This window comes from Morone saxatilis, unplaced genomic scaffold, assembly GCF_004916995.1.
Source record: "Morone saxatilis isolate NCDOM2014 unplaced genomic scaffold, NCSU_SB_2.0 Contig4, whole genome shotgun sequence".
Lineage (NCBI taxonomy): Eukaryota > Metazoa > Chordata > Actinopteri > Moronidae > Morone > Morone saxatilis.
The window spans coordinates 9,689,864-9,704,292 of NW_023339984.1; the positions used below are offsets into that span (position 1 = coordinate 9,689,864).

General features: G+C 39.8%; 1 protein-coding gene across 1 annotated transcript in view; it reads left to right on the plus strand.

Annotated features, from left to right (window-relative positions):
* LOC118337970 (protein Dok-7-like) overlaps positions 1–14,429 on the plus strand; it is a 34,106-nt gene that overhangs the window by 9,755 nt on the left and 9,922 nt on the right. The window contains exons 5-10 of the mRNA XM_035675130.1: positions 290–409; positions 5,365–5,463; positions 5,804–6,606; positions 8,749–8,797; positions 11,064–11,152; positions 12,973–13,042. Of these exons, the coding sequence (XP_035531023.1) occupies positions 290–409; positions 5,365–5,463; positions 5,804–6,606; positions 8,749–8,797; positions 11,064–11,152; positions 12,973–13,042 (1,230 nt within the window). The remainder of the gene's footprint in view (positions 1–289; positions 410–5,364; positions 5,464–5,803; positions 6,607–8,748; positions 8,798–11,063; positions 11,153–12,972; positions 13,043–14,429) is intronic.

Genomic DNA, 14,429 nt, shown 5'->3' on the forward strand with positions numbered 1-14,429 from the left:
ATAGATAGATAGATAGATATGTAGTTTTTCACTATTTTGAGACATTTATAGATTTACGCATTATCCGTCATGAAAATAATTGTTAGTAGCCGGCGTACCAGGTCTAAATTATATTGGCGCTCTTATTGAAACATTTCAAATAATACCCAGCCAATCTTTTGATATCTTTCTTATTTATTGCTACCTGAGGAGTAAAATCTTAATAATTACAGTTTTTTTCTCTCCCTAGGATATTGCAGTGCTGCAAAAGAGATAATAACATGACACTGATCATTTCTGCTTTCTACAGGGGCCGGTGTTTTTTTGCTCGCATCTGCTGAGAGCGAGCAGATCAGCTTTCTATTCGACTGCATCGTCAGAGGCATCTCCCCCACCAGAGGCCCTTTTGGTCTGCGGCCAGTTCTCCCAGGTCAGTACCAGAAGTGTTTAAAGCTGCTTAGCTGGAAGGGACTGGAAAACCCACTGAGAGAGAAAGCAACTATTATTTAAAGAGCAAGATGGATCTCTACGTGATGCTTATTTGGATAATTAATAGCTGTGCTGTTGCTAAGCACTATGAGCAAAACACTTAAGTCAACACTGACCATTGAAATTGTAGCAATCTTTGCATGGCTCCCCTCCTGTGCCTCCAGGGATTTATCCGAGCTGTTAGGTGTGCTGCCTTCCTGGAATCCAACCATTTTTGGCAGAATGAGTCAGAGGATTCCTCCATGGATGTGCTTTGATGTGACTACATTTTGACTGACAGCTGTTTTTTTACGTAATTGGATAATCCTCTGAAGCAATTTATAATTTTAGTCAAACGTCTTAACCCCTGACTTAAGTGTACCGTGGTGAATGTAAAGCTTAGGGTCACCTTAAACACCAGTAAGAGGATAACTACTGTACTAACTGTGATTATGGCACCAAATTCAATTGTAGTCTATGTATAGTTGAGGGTGTTGTGCTACTGGTGGGCGAGCTGGAGGATAGGCCGCGATCCAAATAGCCATTAGGTTGTTTTTTTTTACTATTATTACAGCAGGGTTGTCTGGCAAGATTTTAGTTCTCCAAAGATTTGAAGCACACTGGTTAAACATAAACCTAATATGTGAAAGAAAATTTGTGAATATAGGAAAACTAAAGTCCACAGAGTTAATAGGGTAGAGTACAGCAATAGTTAGTCTGTAACAGTGAGGTTTGTCTGTATAATGAGCACTGAGCCCTAGCATGTCCACCCTCGGCTCTTCTGCTCTCCTGTTCTTCTGCCACTTATTGTGAGAACTTGACATTGTCTACTTAGTTTCTTCACTTTTTCAGTGCATAACCTTTGGGTTTTTTTTGTAAAATGACATCAGTATTGTTTATTTAATTCCAGTGCTAAAAGTGGATTAAAAGAAAATGAATCCACAAAATGTCATGCGATGCCATGAAGAGTGTCAAACTTTATCTGGTTCAAGCTTCTCATTTGTGAGGATTTGCTGTTTTTGCTTTTCTTATGTGATTGGAAACTGAAAATCTATGAGGTTTGGACTGTTGGTTGGACAAAACAAGCAATTTGAAGATGTTCAAGTCACAATTTCCAGTTTATATTCAAACTAATTAATCAGATAGTTACGAAAACTCCCAAACTTTCAGATTATCCCAGCTCTTAAAGCTAACAATGACAATGACACAATGTGAAAGAGATGAAACGTAGTGACGAACTCTGAGAGCAGCTCCTCTCTGCTCTATGGAGTGATTAAGCATTGTCGTAACAGGCACTTATCGGTTTTTAGTTAAACAGTGATAACCCCACTGTACACCACTTGCTCAGCACCAAACTACAGACCGGCACAGTTAGCGGCTAGCTGGTAAACACAGTGGAGCATTTAGCAGCTAAAGACAGATATTCCCCTCAGAAGTTGGTGGAAACAGGAAACAAAAAACAAAAACAGCTAAAAGGAGAGCGAATATTGAACTTAAATTTATCAGGTGGATACAAACGTGACTCATCATCAATAATTATGTTGCTTTAAGGCGATAATATGTCAGAGTTATATTTAAAGCTTGTTTCTGCTGCCCTCAAGTGGTCAAAAAGAAATAATTGCAGGTTTAAATTTAAAATGAACTGTTTGTACATGGAAAAAGAAATGCTGGAACAATGTACTGTCTACAGAAGTTATGTTTTCTTATTTTTAAGTCTTTCCTGTCACTCTTTCCATTATAAACATACCATCCAAAAAATAAAAATAGTAGAAATGGTCTCTCATACAAAGAATTATACAAGAAAACACTTTCATCCCTGTACCTAATCTATGGGATTTCTCCTGTTTACGTTTTTTTAATGACATTTAGCTAGATCTAATTTTACTAAAGCTGTTCTCTGCTTTCCTGCTGTCCACTTTCAACACCTTCAATTTTCCACGCTAGCAGTTTTAAAACATTTTCTCACCCAGCGTGCAACTTAACAGGAAATGTGGACCGGGCAGCTGTGGGGCCTTGTAGATATTCTGGTTTTCACACATCTTGCCGCTCAATCACAGGTTGAGCTCATACTCCTATTATTGTGGTCCGTAGTAGAATAAATAGCAGGGAGGATGTCAAAGGGAGAGCAAGGGGTCAAAGTCACAGTTCACACAAGTAGAGCAGCCAAAGCCTCCTAATCACTCCGGGCATGTATGTAACCTCATCCACAGGATTCCACTGCTGCCTCCCCCCCCTTTCATTTCATACGCGGCCACCCACCGCTCCACTCTCCCCTCCACTCCCTCTCATTTTATATTCTTATTCCTCTTTGCAGCCCTTAATTGTGTCTCTTGTTCTCACTTGTGATTCACCTCTCAGCCCTCTCTGTCCTACACAGCTCCTGACTGACTGTCTCCATCCTTTATGTTGATTAATTGCTGTTAGGTTCCCAGGCTCACTTATCTGTTTGTTACCCTAACATGCCGCACTGTTTCCACCTCTCTCTGCCTTTAACTCTCCTGCTCTCTGTTTAGTCTCCAGGATACAAGCTTTATTCCCGAGTTTTAAACTTACATTATTAGAGCGTTCATCTAGAAAAACTGCAGACAAATAATGAAGCCGCCCTGTGGATGACAGTATAGGGAATGGAGATTACAATAGCTGCTTGAAGATGAAGTTGAAAATGTAGCTGACGAGTTAGTTAGATTTACCTGGCTTTAGCTACGTATGAAAAATCACACTTAATGTGTGATTAATGTGGTTAGGAATAGTTTTACGCTCATTCGCTTTATTGCTGAGAGTTATGTGAGAAGATTAATACCACTCTCATTCATATACCCTAAATATGTAGCTGGAACCAGCTGTTGTTTTGTCCTTCGGATTTGTACGGATTAAACAAACATGATTGAACATGTTAGGTGGGTTTCCTTTACTTCGGACGGAGCTATGCTAGCTGTTTCAGCATGTTTCGAGTCTTTATGCTATGCTAAGCTAACCAGCTGTATCTTTATTCCCCCAAATACTATAACTATTCCTTAAAAATGTGACTTATATAAACTAAGACTGTATGGTTATTACAATATTTAATGGTTCTGTATGGCAGACTATTGTTGAGTGCAATATGTGCTGCTGAAATAAATGTTTATTCCTTATCCCCTAATGAGAGACATGATGAAATGTAGTGAGGACACATTTTTTTTAAAGCCTGTTCACAGATCACTGCTGTCTTTGACCAAATTAGGATTTTTTGGCTACTGTAGCTGTCAAAGGGGAGGAGGCGTTAGTGGAGCTTAGCTGGGATGAGCAAGCTGCAAAAATACAGCGTGTGATAGGCTGCGACACCTGTTAGTCAAGCAGATATTACCCAAGACGCACTCCTTTCTGATCTCTTTGGCGGTGCTCCATTTGGTCGCGCTGTCATGCCTCTTGTTACATAGCAGCATTGGCAGGGAAACCTGCTTAAATAAAGTGCAGATGGAATATGAGGTGGCAGGTATGATGTTGAATCTGATAAGCAAACAGCAGCAGGCAGCGGAGATGATGTAGTAAACTTTAATCTCATTTTTCACAGCTTGTAACTGTTGACAGAGGAGGTACAAAACCTTGTCTATGAGTTTGTGTTGTTTAAACTGCTGATACACTCTGTACACTTAATTTACATGCCACACAGAGACTACGGCAGTGCAGAACTGCAATCGTTAAAAAAACATTCACACATTTTTGTCATTAAGAAGAAAGAATGTTTTCGTCATTAAAAAAATATCTAGTTATAATTAGAAAATGAGAATATTCTGGCTACATTTTACAAGTGTAATGTGAGTCCATTTCAAAAATGAAGCATTTAGTTTTACAAATCTTTTACAACCATTAGAATAAATGTCCTCAAAATACAAAGTTATGTCTCTTTGGATTCTTGAGTTGGATTGTGCACATCTATTTTTCAGCAGGGAACCCAGGAAATCAGTTTCTCGTGATACTTGTATGATGTTCTTTTTGGTACACAACTTGTAGTTTGAGATACAAGTTCAAAAAATAATTTATAATCAACATAAAACTGTATGAATGTAACATTTAAATGTTTGTACAAACATTTGGGATCTTTGCTCTAAAGTTTTCAGTTTAGACCTTAGGCTTAAAAAATGTGAATCTAATTTTATTTTGTCTACACTAGACTGCAGTAGGGGCTCAAATACATTTATGGATTCAGGAATGTGCCTCTTGAAGTTTGTATAAGTAAATACCAGTAGCACATACAGCTTTTTGTCTTCCAGTTACAGTTCATATAACATACGCCTTTTTATGAGTTTATCTAGTCTATCCTTTTCTAAGTGGAGAACACTGTTGTGTACTGTAAGTCGATACTCAACGTATAGGATGTGATCTGAATCGTTTGCAGAGTTCTGGTACATTTACCACATTACTGTTGCAGGCTCGGATAGATAAAAAACAATCGATCCAGTGTTAGAGTTGACCTTGGATGGTCCAAGGTACATTGGATCCTTGAACAGCACCAACAATCTTTAGCCACCAGCAGCAACGCGCGTACCAACAGAGCCACGTGGCAGCGCTATTAATAAACCCTGTAGTGTTGCACAAATACTGCAAGGTGTTCCCCTGGGTGACCCTTTTCTGTCCAAAGGCCTGTGACCAAATATTAGTACACAACACTCCTGCCAGAGTATTTGTTAGTATTATTTTCCCTAACATCTTGTGGCTGTTATTTTCCTGATGCCACAGAAAGACGAGTGAGACCCTCATGGTTTAAAGTGTCCCTTCTTGTTTCTCTGGAGTAGCTTGGATGTGTTTTCACAGCAGTGTCCGTGTCACAGCAGCACAAAACGCTCCGCTGCATCACATTTGATCCCACGTCTCAGTAGCAAATCTCACTCACTTTACCTTGTCGTTGCTCGTTTGTTTTGTGCGTACTCTCTCAAACAGACCCCAGTGCCAGTCAGGCGAATTCGGAGGAGAGGCTGAACCACGAGGCCCAGGAGCTGGAGAAACGACTGAGCATGCTCTCTCACAGGAGCAGCACAGGTACGTCATGTTAACGCTGTTGTACTGTGATTCAAAGTAGAAAAAAACTATAGCTGAAAGTTTTACTGCAGGGATCCCTCTTTCCCACCAAAGAGCATAAATGATACATTGGCTTTTAATAATGCTGTTCTTGGATTTAAATTAAGTTTGCAGATTTGACATTAATCACACAGGTGATTTATTGTTCCTATTATTATGTGGTGGATATTGGGGAGAAAGGTGGCTGAGGAAAAACAACCATAAACATATCATGATGCTTTAATAAAGCTTTATTGATGAAATATTTTTTTTATATTAAAGCTGTTGATTAATAAAACTTTTAATGTTGTCTTCTTGGCAGCCTCGTCCTCGTACTGCCCGTCAGCCGGGGGAGACGACCGCAGCATATCCGGTTCCTCCGACACTTCAGACACCAGCCAATCAGACTGCAGTATTAGCAGCCGGCTGGCCATTTGGACCGAACCGGCCTCCAACCCATCTGAAAACGTCGGCCACGTGGTCACCAAAGCGCCGTTGCAGAGCATTGAGAAGCTGTCTGTCAACCAGGGAGGTGGGAACCGGCCTGCTGCCAAGCCCCCCCGCCAGCTTCAGGAGATCGGCCGCCAGAGCTCATCTGACAGCGGCATCGCCACCGGCAGCCATTCCTCTTACTCTGGAAGTTTCTCCTCCTACACAGGCAGCCTGGATATCACCCCCGGGGAAGACTTTGGGTCTGTTTTCAGCTTGCCTCCCCACTTGGCACAAGACCTGAGTCCCTGTACTTGCCTCACTGTCCCTGGACATGAATACCAGGTACCAACATCACTTCGGTATCTCTATGACTCTCCCAGGAATCTGTTACAGGAAGGAGATGGGGATGCCAAAGACAATGAATCCAGCACTCCAAATCAGGACACTCCTGCGCCTTCAGGCCTCACAACAGACTCAGAAAAGGGTGATAAAAGAAGCACCGTGACCTGTGAGGGTCACTCTGAAACTACTAAAACACGGTCAATAAGTGAACACATACCAGACCCCTCAGAGGAGAGTAAGAAAAAGGTGGCGCCCTCTAGTGAGCATCCAGACTCCTGTCATATCTGCAGCTCTCTCACATCTGTCGCCAAAACCATCGTGACCATCTGCTCAGTGTGTGGTGGATTTAAGGTGAGTAGAAAAATCTTTCTGTGCCAACTAAAATCTTATGAAAAATATTTTGTCCCTTTTTACCCTTTCTGCCAGAAATAGACTGAGTTAAGCTCAGACACAGGTGTAGTTCTATTCATGTTGGCCATCTGCTCGCCTCAAAACCTGAAAAAAATGGCTTCTTCCCCGTTCAGATTTTGTCCTGAATGTGCTCTGTTGTATAACTCCCTGTCATACAGTAGCAGCTTGTGTGAACAGGCCTTATTATCACTCTATCATCTGTTCTGTAGCACGCTGTCAATATGACCTTTGTCGTATCGTGCAGGCTGCCGGTGATGCCGCCCTGCATTTGGTGTCACAACAACAAACAGCGCAACGGCCCATCTGTCTAACAAGTTAGCATTTCAGCAGCCAATTGAGTTTGACACTGTTGTTGTATCCAGCAGATTCAGACCTTGGGAGTTGTGAGTGACTTGCAGTTTTTCGCCTATTTATTGCTGAACTTAATGCTGTTGAGCTTAAGGGATTGCTGTCTTTTTTTAGAAGTATATGTAAATTCCAAACTGAATGTAATCCCAGTTTATTTGTGGCTATTATACACAAGTTGCTCTTCTTAATATGAACTGTGAGGTTCAGTTGTCTCCGAGGGGCTTTTCTACTTGGCTTGGTGGTCATAGAGTTGGCGGTGATTTCTTAATAATAATAATAATAATAATAAGCAAATGTTCACATTGTTGTTTCCTATTCTACTTTTTCTTGATGAATTGCTGTAAGTGAAGAAAGAAATGTTGGATTTGAGGATACATCTGTTTTTGAGATCAATCCTGCCATGGCTGTGATATATAGTGTGTTTACACCAGTTTTACACTTGTGGTTGTTCTTCATGTCTGTGATGATTTTCAGTAGAAATCTGCAGTACATTATCAAATATCGTTGTTGCATTACAAATGCAAGAGCTCCACTCTTTAAGGTTGAGCTTGAGCTATAATTAAAATTTCTGTCCAGGTTCCAACTTAATAAAAGCTTTTTTTGTGCTTAACAGTCAATTTTGTTGAATACTCTAAACATATAGCTCCACCTGCTGGTAGTGCATTTAGTTAAGAATGCAAATTGCATTTGATTACCTGAATAAAATATTCTTTCTCATTTCAGTCACTCTTCAGGGAACTTAATTAAACATGAGAGTTATTGGCTAGAAGTTGATGGATCAGGCAGGAGCAGTGTGGGAGGGCATTTATCACCCTCAGCGTGAGCAACACAATCCACCCCTGTAGTGTTTATTGGCTCACAGTTAAAGGTCTAATTCAAAAGAAAACATTAAAGCATAACAAAACCGTAATACAAATGTCATTTCACATTTTGGAATATATTTATGCATGGAGATCATTTTAGCATAATTAATAGCGTAAATGCAATCACACAGTCTGGCTGGCTTGGGAAGAGGGGAGTGTGGGTAGTAAATCTACAAGAAAAATCAAAGTGTGGAATATGCTCTGTGTGATGGATGCAGTCACAGTGACATTCAGACACCTCACAGCTTTGAAACTGAAACAGTCCACTGGGGTGAGTTTTTGGAGGTTTAAGCAGGAGATATTGTGCATGTTTTATTTTCAACAAATCCCACGAAAAGACCAAAAACCAAGAAAGCTCCCTTGTTGTCCAGAATCTATAAAATATGTCTAAACAAGCCACGTCACTGCACTTCATTACCATGAACATGTCTACTGTAGTTTATTTTGAGTTGATCCCACATACTATACTGTCCTGCTGCTTTAAATACTCACTAGTGTACCTAATCTGCAGCTGAAAATGGACAACAAATGCACTATTCACTCCTGTTTGAGTAACCTTTGTTCAAAACTAGTGCCCAAGAAAATACACAACCTTTTTAAGATGTTATTTGTGACCCATTTTGCCAGATTTACAACTTCAGTGAGAACAAATCAGCTTGTGTAGACGGGCTACGGAAGCCAGGAAGTACTGAGAGATGGATCAATGCACTGTACTTTTTATGACAATTAAAAATATATATATAATTACCAATATTTTCCTTTTAAAATACCTCATATTTAAACAACAGGCCAAGATGTTTGTTCATTTATAGTTCACACAAACATAATCTAATAAAGGCAGTTTGTGTATAATGTTCTATGTCTCTCACAGGGAACACCGTCCATCCCTGCCAGTGGTTCAGTGATACCTGCCATACCAGGTAAGTGTAATCAGTTGAAATATTGTATGCACACTGCATGGATTCCTGTTTGCATGTACAGAGTTTATGTGCGTGGTGAAGAGAAAGAATTCATGGTTTGCACCCACAGCTTACTGATTTGATCTGGGACAGAAATCAAAGTGTGTTGAAGGGTTGTTTGCCTGCAGAACATCATATTTTCAATCCAACAGATCAAAGCGTTGACAAATCACCATGCAGCCTCAGCACTGCCAATGAATACAATATTGCAGTGAGGAAAATTCTGGAGAAATCCTGCGCCTCTCCTGGATCTGGAAGCATCCTCAGCGAAGCGAAGCCAACAGTGAGGACGAGTGAGGATTCACCGCTGCCAAGAAAAGGAAGAGAGAAATTAGCCAGTCTCTTAGCTGATCTGTTAGGCTTTCCAAACGCAGATAGGCAGCCAGAGGCAAAGACTAACAGACTGAACTTGTATGAGTCGATGAGCCCTAGATTTGGAAATGAGCTCAAATCTGCACCAGCTAGCACCTGTGTACCACCGCAAGATCCACAGCAAGACAGAAGCGCTGTCATTTATGAAAACTGTTTCAAGTGTCAAGGAGAGCACTGCCGCCCTCCTCCACGGGCCGCACCCGCTGCAATGTACGTCAGCAGTAACATTTCCACTTTCCAACCCCTTCCTATTGGGCGGCGCCCGAAGAATAGCCAAGAACACGAAGTTGCTGCTAATAAGGGAATGCTCTATCAAGCTGACAGTGATGGATCACGGAGTGTGGCCGACCAGTGTCGGTATGAAGAGATGAATGGTCGGACAGTGACCAGTGAAGGTAAGAGGCCCCTTCAAAGCTTCTACGCTGCCTTTGGTGTCCTTTTCCTCTTCACTCCTTTAAAATGGATCCTCTTTGTTTCTGCCCTGTTGTTCTCGTTATCATCAATAAAAAAAACACACTTTCCTCCTGGCTTCTTTTTTTTAATCAACTGCTTGTTTTCTTTCTGCACTGATGTTTCTTTTTGTTGTGTAGCTTGTACTGAGCTGAGGGCTGTGAAAAGTAGAAGGGAATAAGAGAGAAAATCTGAAAAGATTGATAGACTCTACTAGAGAATCACTACCACTGTTTAAATAAGGCCCCTGTACTAATGGGTTTATAAGTTGTAGCTGTCTTAATTAAGCTTAATAAATCCTTTACTAATGCCTTCTAAATGAGTTATAAGCCAGCCTTTGTGTTGCCTGGTTGTGATAAATGTCCTTGACCAACATAGCCATATGGTTCCATTTTATAAAAATGGCATTTATGAAGAACCTATTCAAAATGTATTGATTAATAACCCACATTTATAACAGCATTATTACCAAATAGAAAACACCAACCAAAAGATTTTTTCTCAGCGTACCAACATAACCTGTTTTATTAATTAATGGCTTATAACTGAGCTATTAAGCATTAGTGTATTATTTATTTTAGTTCAGTTAAAACTTTTAAACCCTTTCTAAAGATGCCTTATTGGAAAATGGCGCAAAATTGTTTTATTATGTTCTTCAAGATAAAATATTTTTGATTACTTAACTTAAATTGTGAAAAATAAACAGCACTCTCTTGTGGACAAACTATGTATTAGCAACAATGTGAAGTATTTCAAACCTACAGAATCTTATCTTTAATATTTCTCTTCTGAAATGTCTTGTTACTTTTTAGCTGATATACACTGAAAACTGAGTGTATATGCCAATCAGAGTCGGAGCAATAAATCTGCTGAGCGAATATACAATGCAGATAAATGTTAAGTATATAATAAAGTATATAGTATATAAGTTAAGTATATAATAAAAAATAAGTAACAAGAAATTGCATTGACCTTAAAAACTCCTGGTCGTACCATTATATCAGTGCTGATGTATCAGTCAGGTTACCATATAAAGGCTTTCTACATTATAAAAGTGATAAAGTATTAGTGATAACAGTGTTTAAATGTTAGTAAATTACATTAATGTCTGCTGCACGTTGAACCTCTTGCATGCAGATTGTGTTGTCTGTCCCTTGCACGTCTTATTATTAATACAGCTTATTTCCACTGGTGTAATAGTTTGTGGTGTTGTGAAATGATGAATCAATCCACTGTTATTTGTTCACATCGCTGGATCTCCAGAGAGGTCCTTGTCTGCTTTGATTCACAAACTGGATTTAAGAAAACACAATGAGGGATTATTTTCTGCCCTGGCTATTGGCACAAAAAAAAGTTGCAGTTTAGTTTCTTATATTTAAAACACTATATTTTTCTCTCCCGCCAGACAAAAGGCTTAATAGTAAAGAGGAAAGACGCAGAGCTGATCCTGCTTATGAGATCATGGAGAGCCGGGCACCGGAGAGGAACTCAGAGGTAGGCCAATCCAAAACTCTCTAATCCGCTTTATGCTATCAACCGCTCACACATTTTGACTGTGTAACTCATTGTGCTCTGAGTTCAGCTAGACATTTTTAGGGAAATGACTGATGATATGGGAATACCTATTGATGGGGATTATAAAGAATGAATAGCAGCTGATAGGTTAGTTTTTCAAAAAGGCAGGGGTAATATCTGAAATTGAACATAAAATCTTCAATCAGCATTTTGTAGTTTTTCTTGCTCTTTTAGTTGAAATAAGAGGTTGAGAAAGTCGGGATTGTCTATAATGTTCTCAGTCTGTGATGTGAGGATTACAGTACTGTACTTAATGTATATTATGCAGTGCTCTTAAGCAAAACCTTACGCTTTTTAGACTTTAATGTGGGGGTGTGATGAGATATGTCAGAGGTGTTTGTTTAGCCAACAGGAAGAAAAGTCAAGTGGCAGTACAGTAGGGTTGAATAATATGACCTCAGGAGGACTCCATTATTATATGTTGTTGAAGTGTTTATTGAACTTTATGGTGTTATATTATTATGTTGGTTTTATATTATCACGATTAACTTACACATTTACCTGATATGAATGAAACTTTAATATTTTGGTTGTTGAAGCTATTCTCTGTTTTTATAGAGATCAAGGAGGCAATTAGCCTAGCTTAGCATGAAGACAAGAAGCAGGGGGAAACGGCTGGTGGGCTCTCTCCAAACTTTAAAATATGCATACCAGCGTTTCTGAAGACTCAATTAATACAGTATATCTTCATTGTTTCATTTGTATGCAAATGGGAATGTAAAAATGAGAATTTGTGGTTTCAGAGGGAGTTACGTGCTGTGACTGTTTAACAAGTGTGCTAGCAGCCGGGTGCAGTGACTTCTCCACACTTGTCTTCACTGTGAGGTGATGCTGCATGAAAGTAGATTAATAAACTGGTTCATCAAGAAATAGTTACAGCATGTAACTCCCTCTAAAGCAACACAATAATGTTTTTATATTACTGTTCATCTACGTCTTAAACAAACAAGATTCAACATGTTAACAGAAAATTGGCAGCCAGGCTAGCAGTTTCCAGTCTTTATGCTATGCTAAGATAAGCTAATCGCCTTCTGGATCTAGCTCCACACAGACATGAGAGTGGTATCGATCTCCTGCTACAACTTATGGGAAGAAAGCCAATAAAAACATTGTATGGCATACAGTTAATTTATTTATACAACATTCTGTTATGAAAAAAATATTTTCCAGTCTTACATCACATTGCTGGATGCTACTGAATGCAACACAATGATTAAAAAAAACAATACTAGAAGTTATCCCCTCAAGTGTCCAGCTGCTAGAAAATGCACCAATATAATCAGCTGATGTCCATTATCTCACATATATCCACCTTTATCTACTAGCCTCATTCATTCTCAGCATGATAATGGTCCCATCAAGGAATCCTGTGTGCACCGTGGCCTCTCAGTGAGACTGAAAGCAATATGGCTGCACTCCACCACCAATTTTCACACCACAATAGCTGTGCTTACAGTGGCTGTCTGGAATCAGAGATTATGTGGCAGCAATCTAAAAGGCATGGTTATCCCTTCCATAACGATGAGGCATTGCAGACAGTGTTTCCACATGTAAGACATAACCCAGAGCTCTCAGTAAATTCTGAATATCAGCCTCTGTCTATAAATAGTCCTGACGTGTCCACCGAGCTGTTGAGGAAAAAGGCATCGTCACATTTCTTATGTAATAAACTTGTGCTGGATCGAGTCGCTCACTGCAAATTATAATCAACAGTTGCTCACTGTCTGTTTGTCTTGCAGGCCGAAGAAAAGAGCAAGTACGAGCTAATGGGCAGCTATGGTCAGCAGAGGTTCCTTCAAGAGACTGAAGGTGAGTGAGGTTGACATCACAACATCACATAATGAACATAACCAAGTTGTTTTTTTTTATCAACCAAGCCAGTTAAACAGATGCAGATTGTTGGGTCTGTACCTGCACAAATGAATTTTCTTTTCTTTTTTTTGCTCAGTGAACCTTTTTAGATTTTCTTTTTGAGTGCTCTGAACGTTTTCAGCCGTGCATTACCCAGGCTTCTTATAATAACTAGAACCCACTTACAAAAAGTGAATTAAATAGGTGAGTCATGCACCTGAATCAACATAACTATAAACACATCACCTGCTGCTCGATGTGCATGAATTGAAATGAATAAATAAATAAAATTAGGCCCATTCAGTGTCTGAAATAGTAGACTGGCACGTGGCATTAACAGCCACAAGAGTGATTTTCGGAACCGACACGTACACCACACACATAATGTTTACTTGATTTCATCTAGGGTAATGGACTGTGACGTTGACGGGAAGTTTTTTGTTTTTTTTTTCGAGTACCTATGCCAGTAAATAGCATGTGAATACATACACTGCATACATACAGACTCATGATATCTGGAGCCAGCTGCATCCCACCACTGGCTAAGTTTGATCTTACTAAGTACATTTACTGTACGGGTAACTTTGGTATTTTTCTACTTTACCATGTTTTTGTGGCAGGTATCACGAAACAGGTTCCTTGCAGACGATTGTGTACTGTCGAAATTACCAAGTACAAGTGCTTGTTTTTGCTGCTTAATGCTTGCTGCTCAGATTGTTGTAAGTGTCTGACACCATAGATGTTTGTACCTTTCACTTGATCCGGTCTGTGAAATCTCCTCTGTGGGCATAGGTTCACAGCATCCACAGGAACACCACCAGTCTCCCAAGCCTGTCGCCCCTCTCTCTCTCCGCGTCCGTTCTTTAGTTTGAGGAGCTCATCTGTATACTCTGGCTCAAATAAATACGGGCGGCCATCGAATTCAAGGGCCTCATCCCCATTGTCGAAATCAGATAAATATTCAGCCATGACATTGAAAATCTCGATTGTTCCCAGGAAAATCTGAAAAACAGAATCATAGGTCTGTGGCTTGAATGTCTTGATAGTACATGACGGGCTAAACAGGCATCGGTGAAAATTGCGTTCATTTATGTGATCAGTGATGTGATGTCAGAGATGAATCACATACAAGCCTGTAAAACAAATACAGGCATTAGTCACACACATAATTTGTGTCTCATGAATGTCATTTAGAATAAAGGACTCCAGCAACCTCTCCTTTTCATTGTGTGGTGGAGGGCTCACTGTAGCGTGAACATGTACGTCTTCATCGGCACTTTATGTAACGCCATAAACTTGATTGCATAAGAACCAATTGTGTCAAGAGAAAACACATGTGTAACCA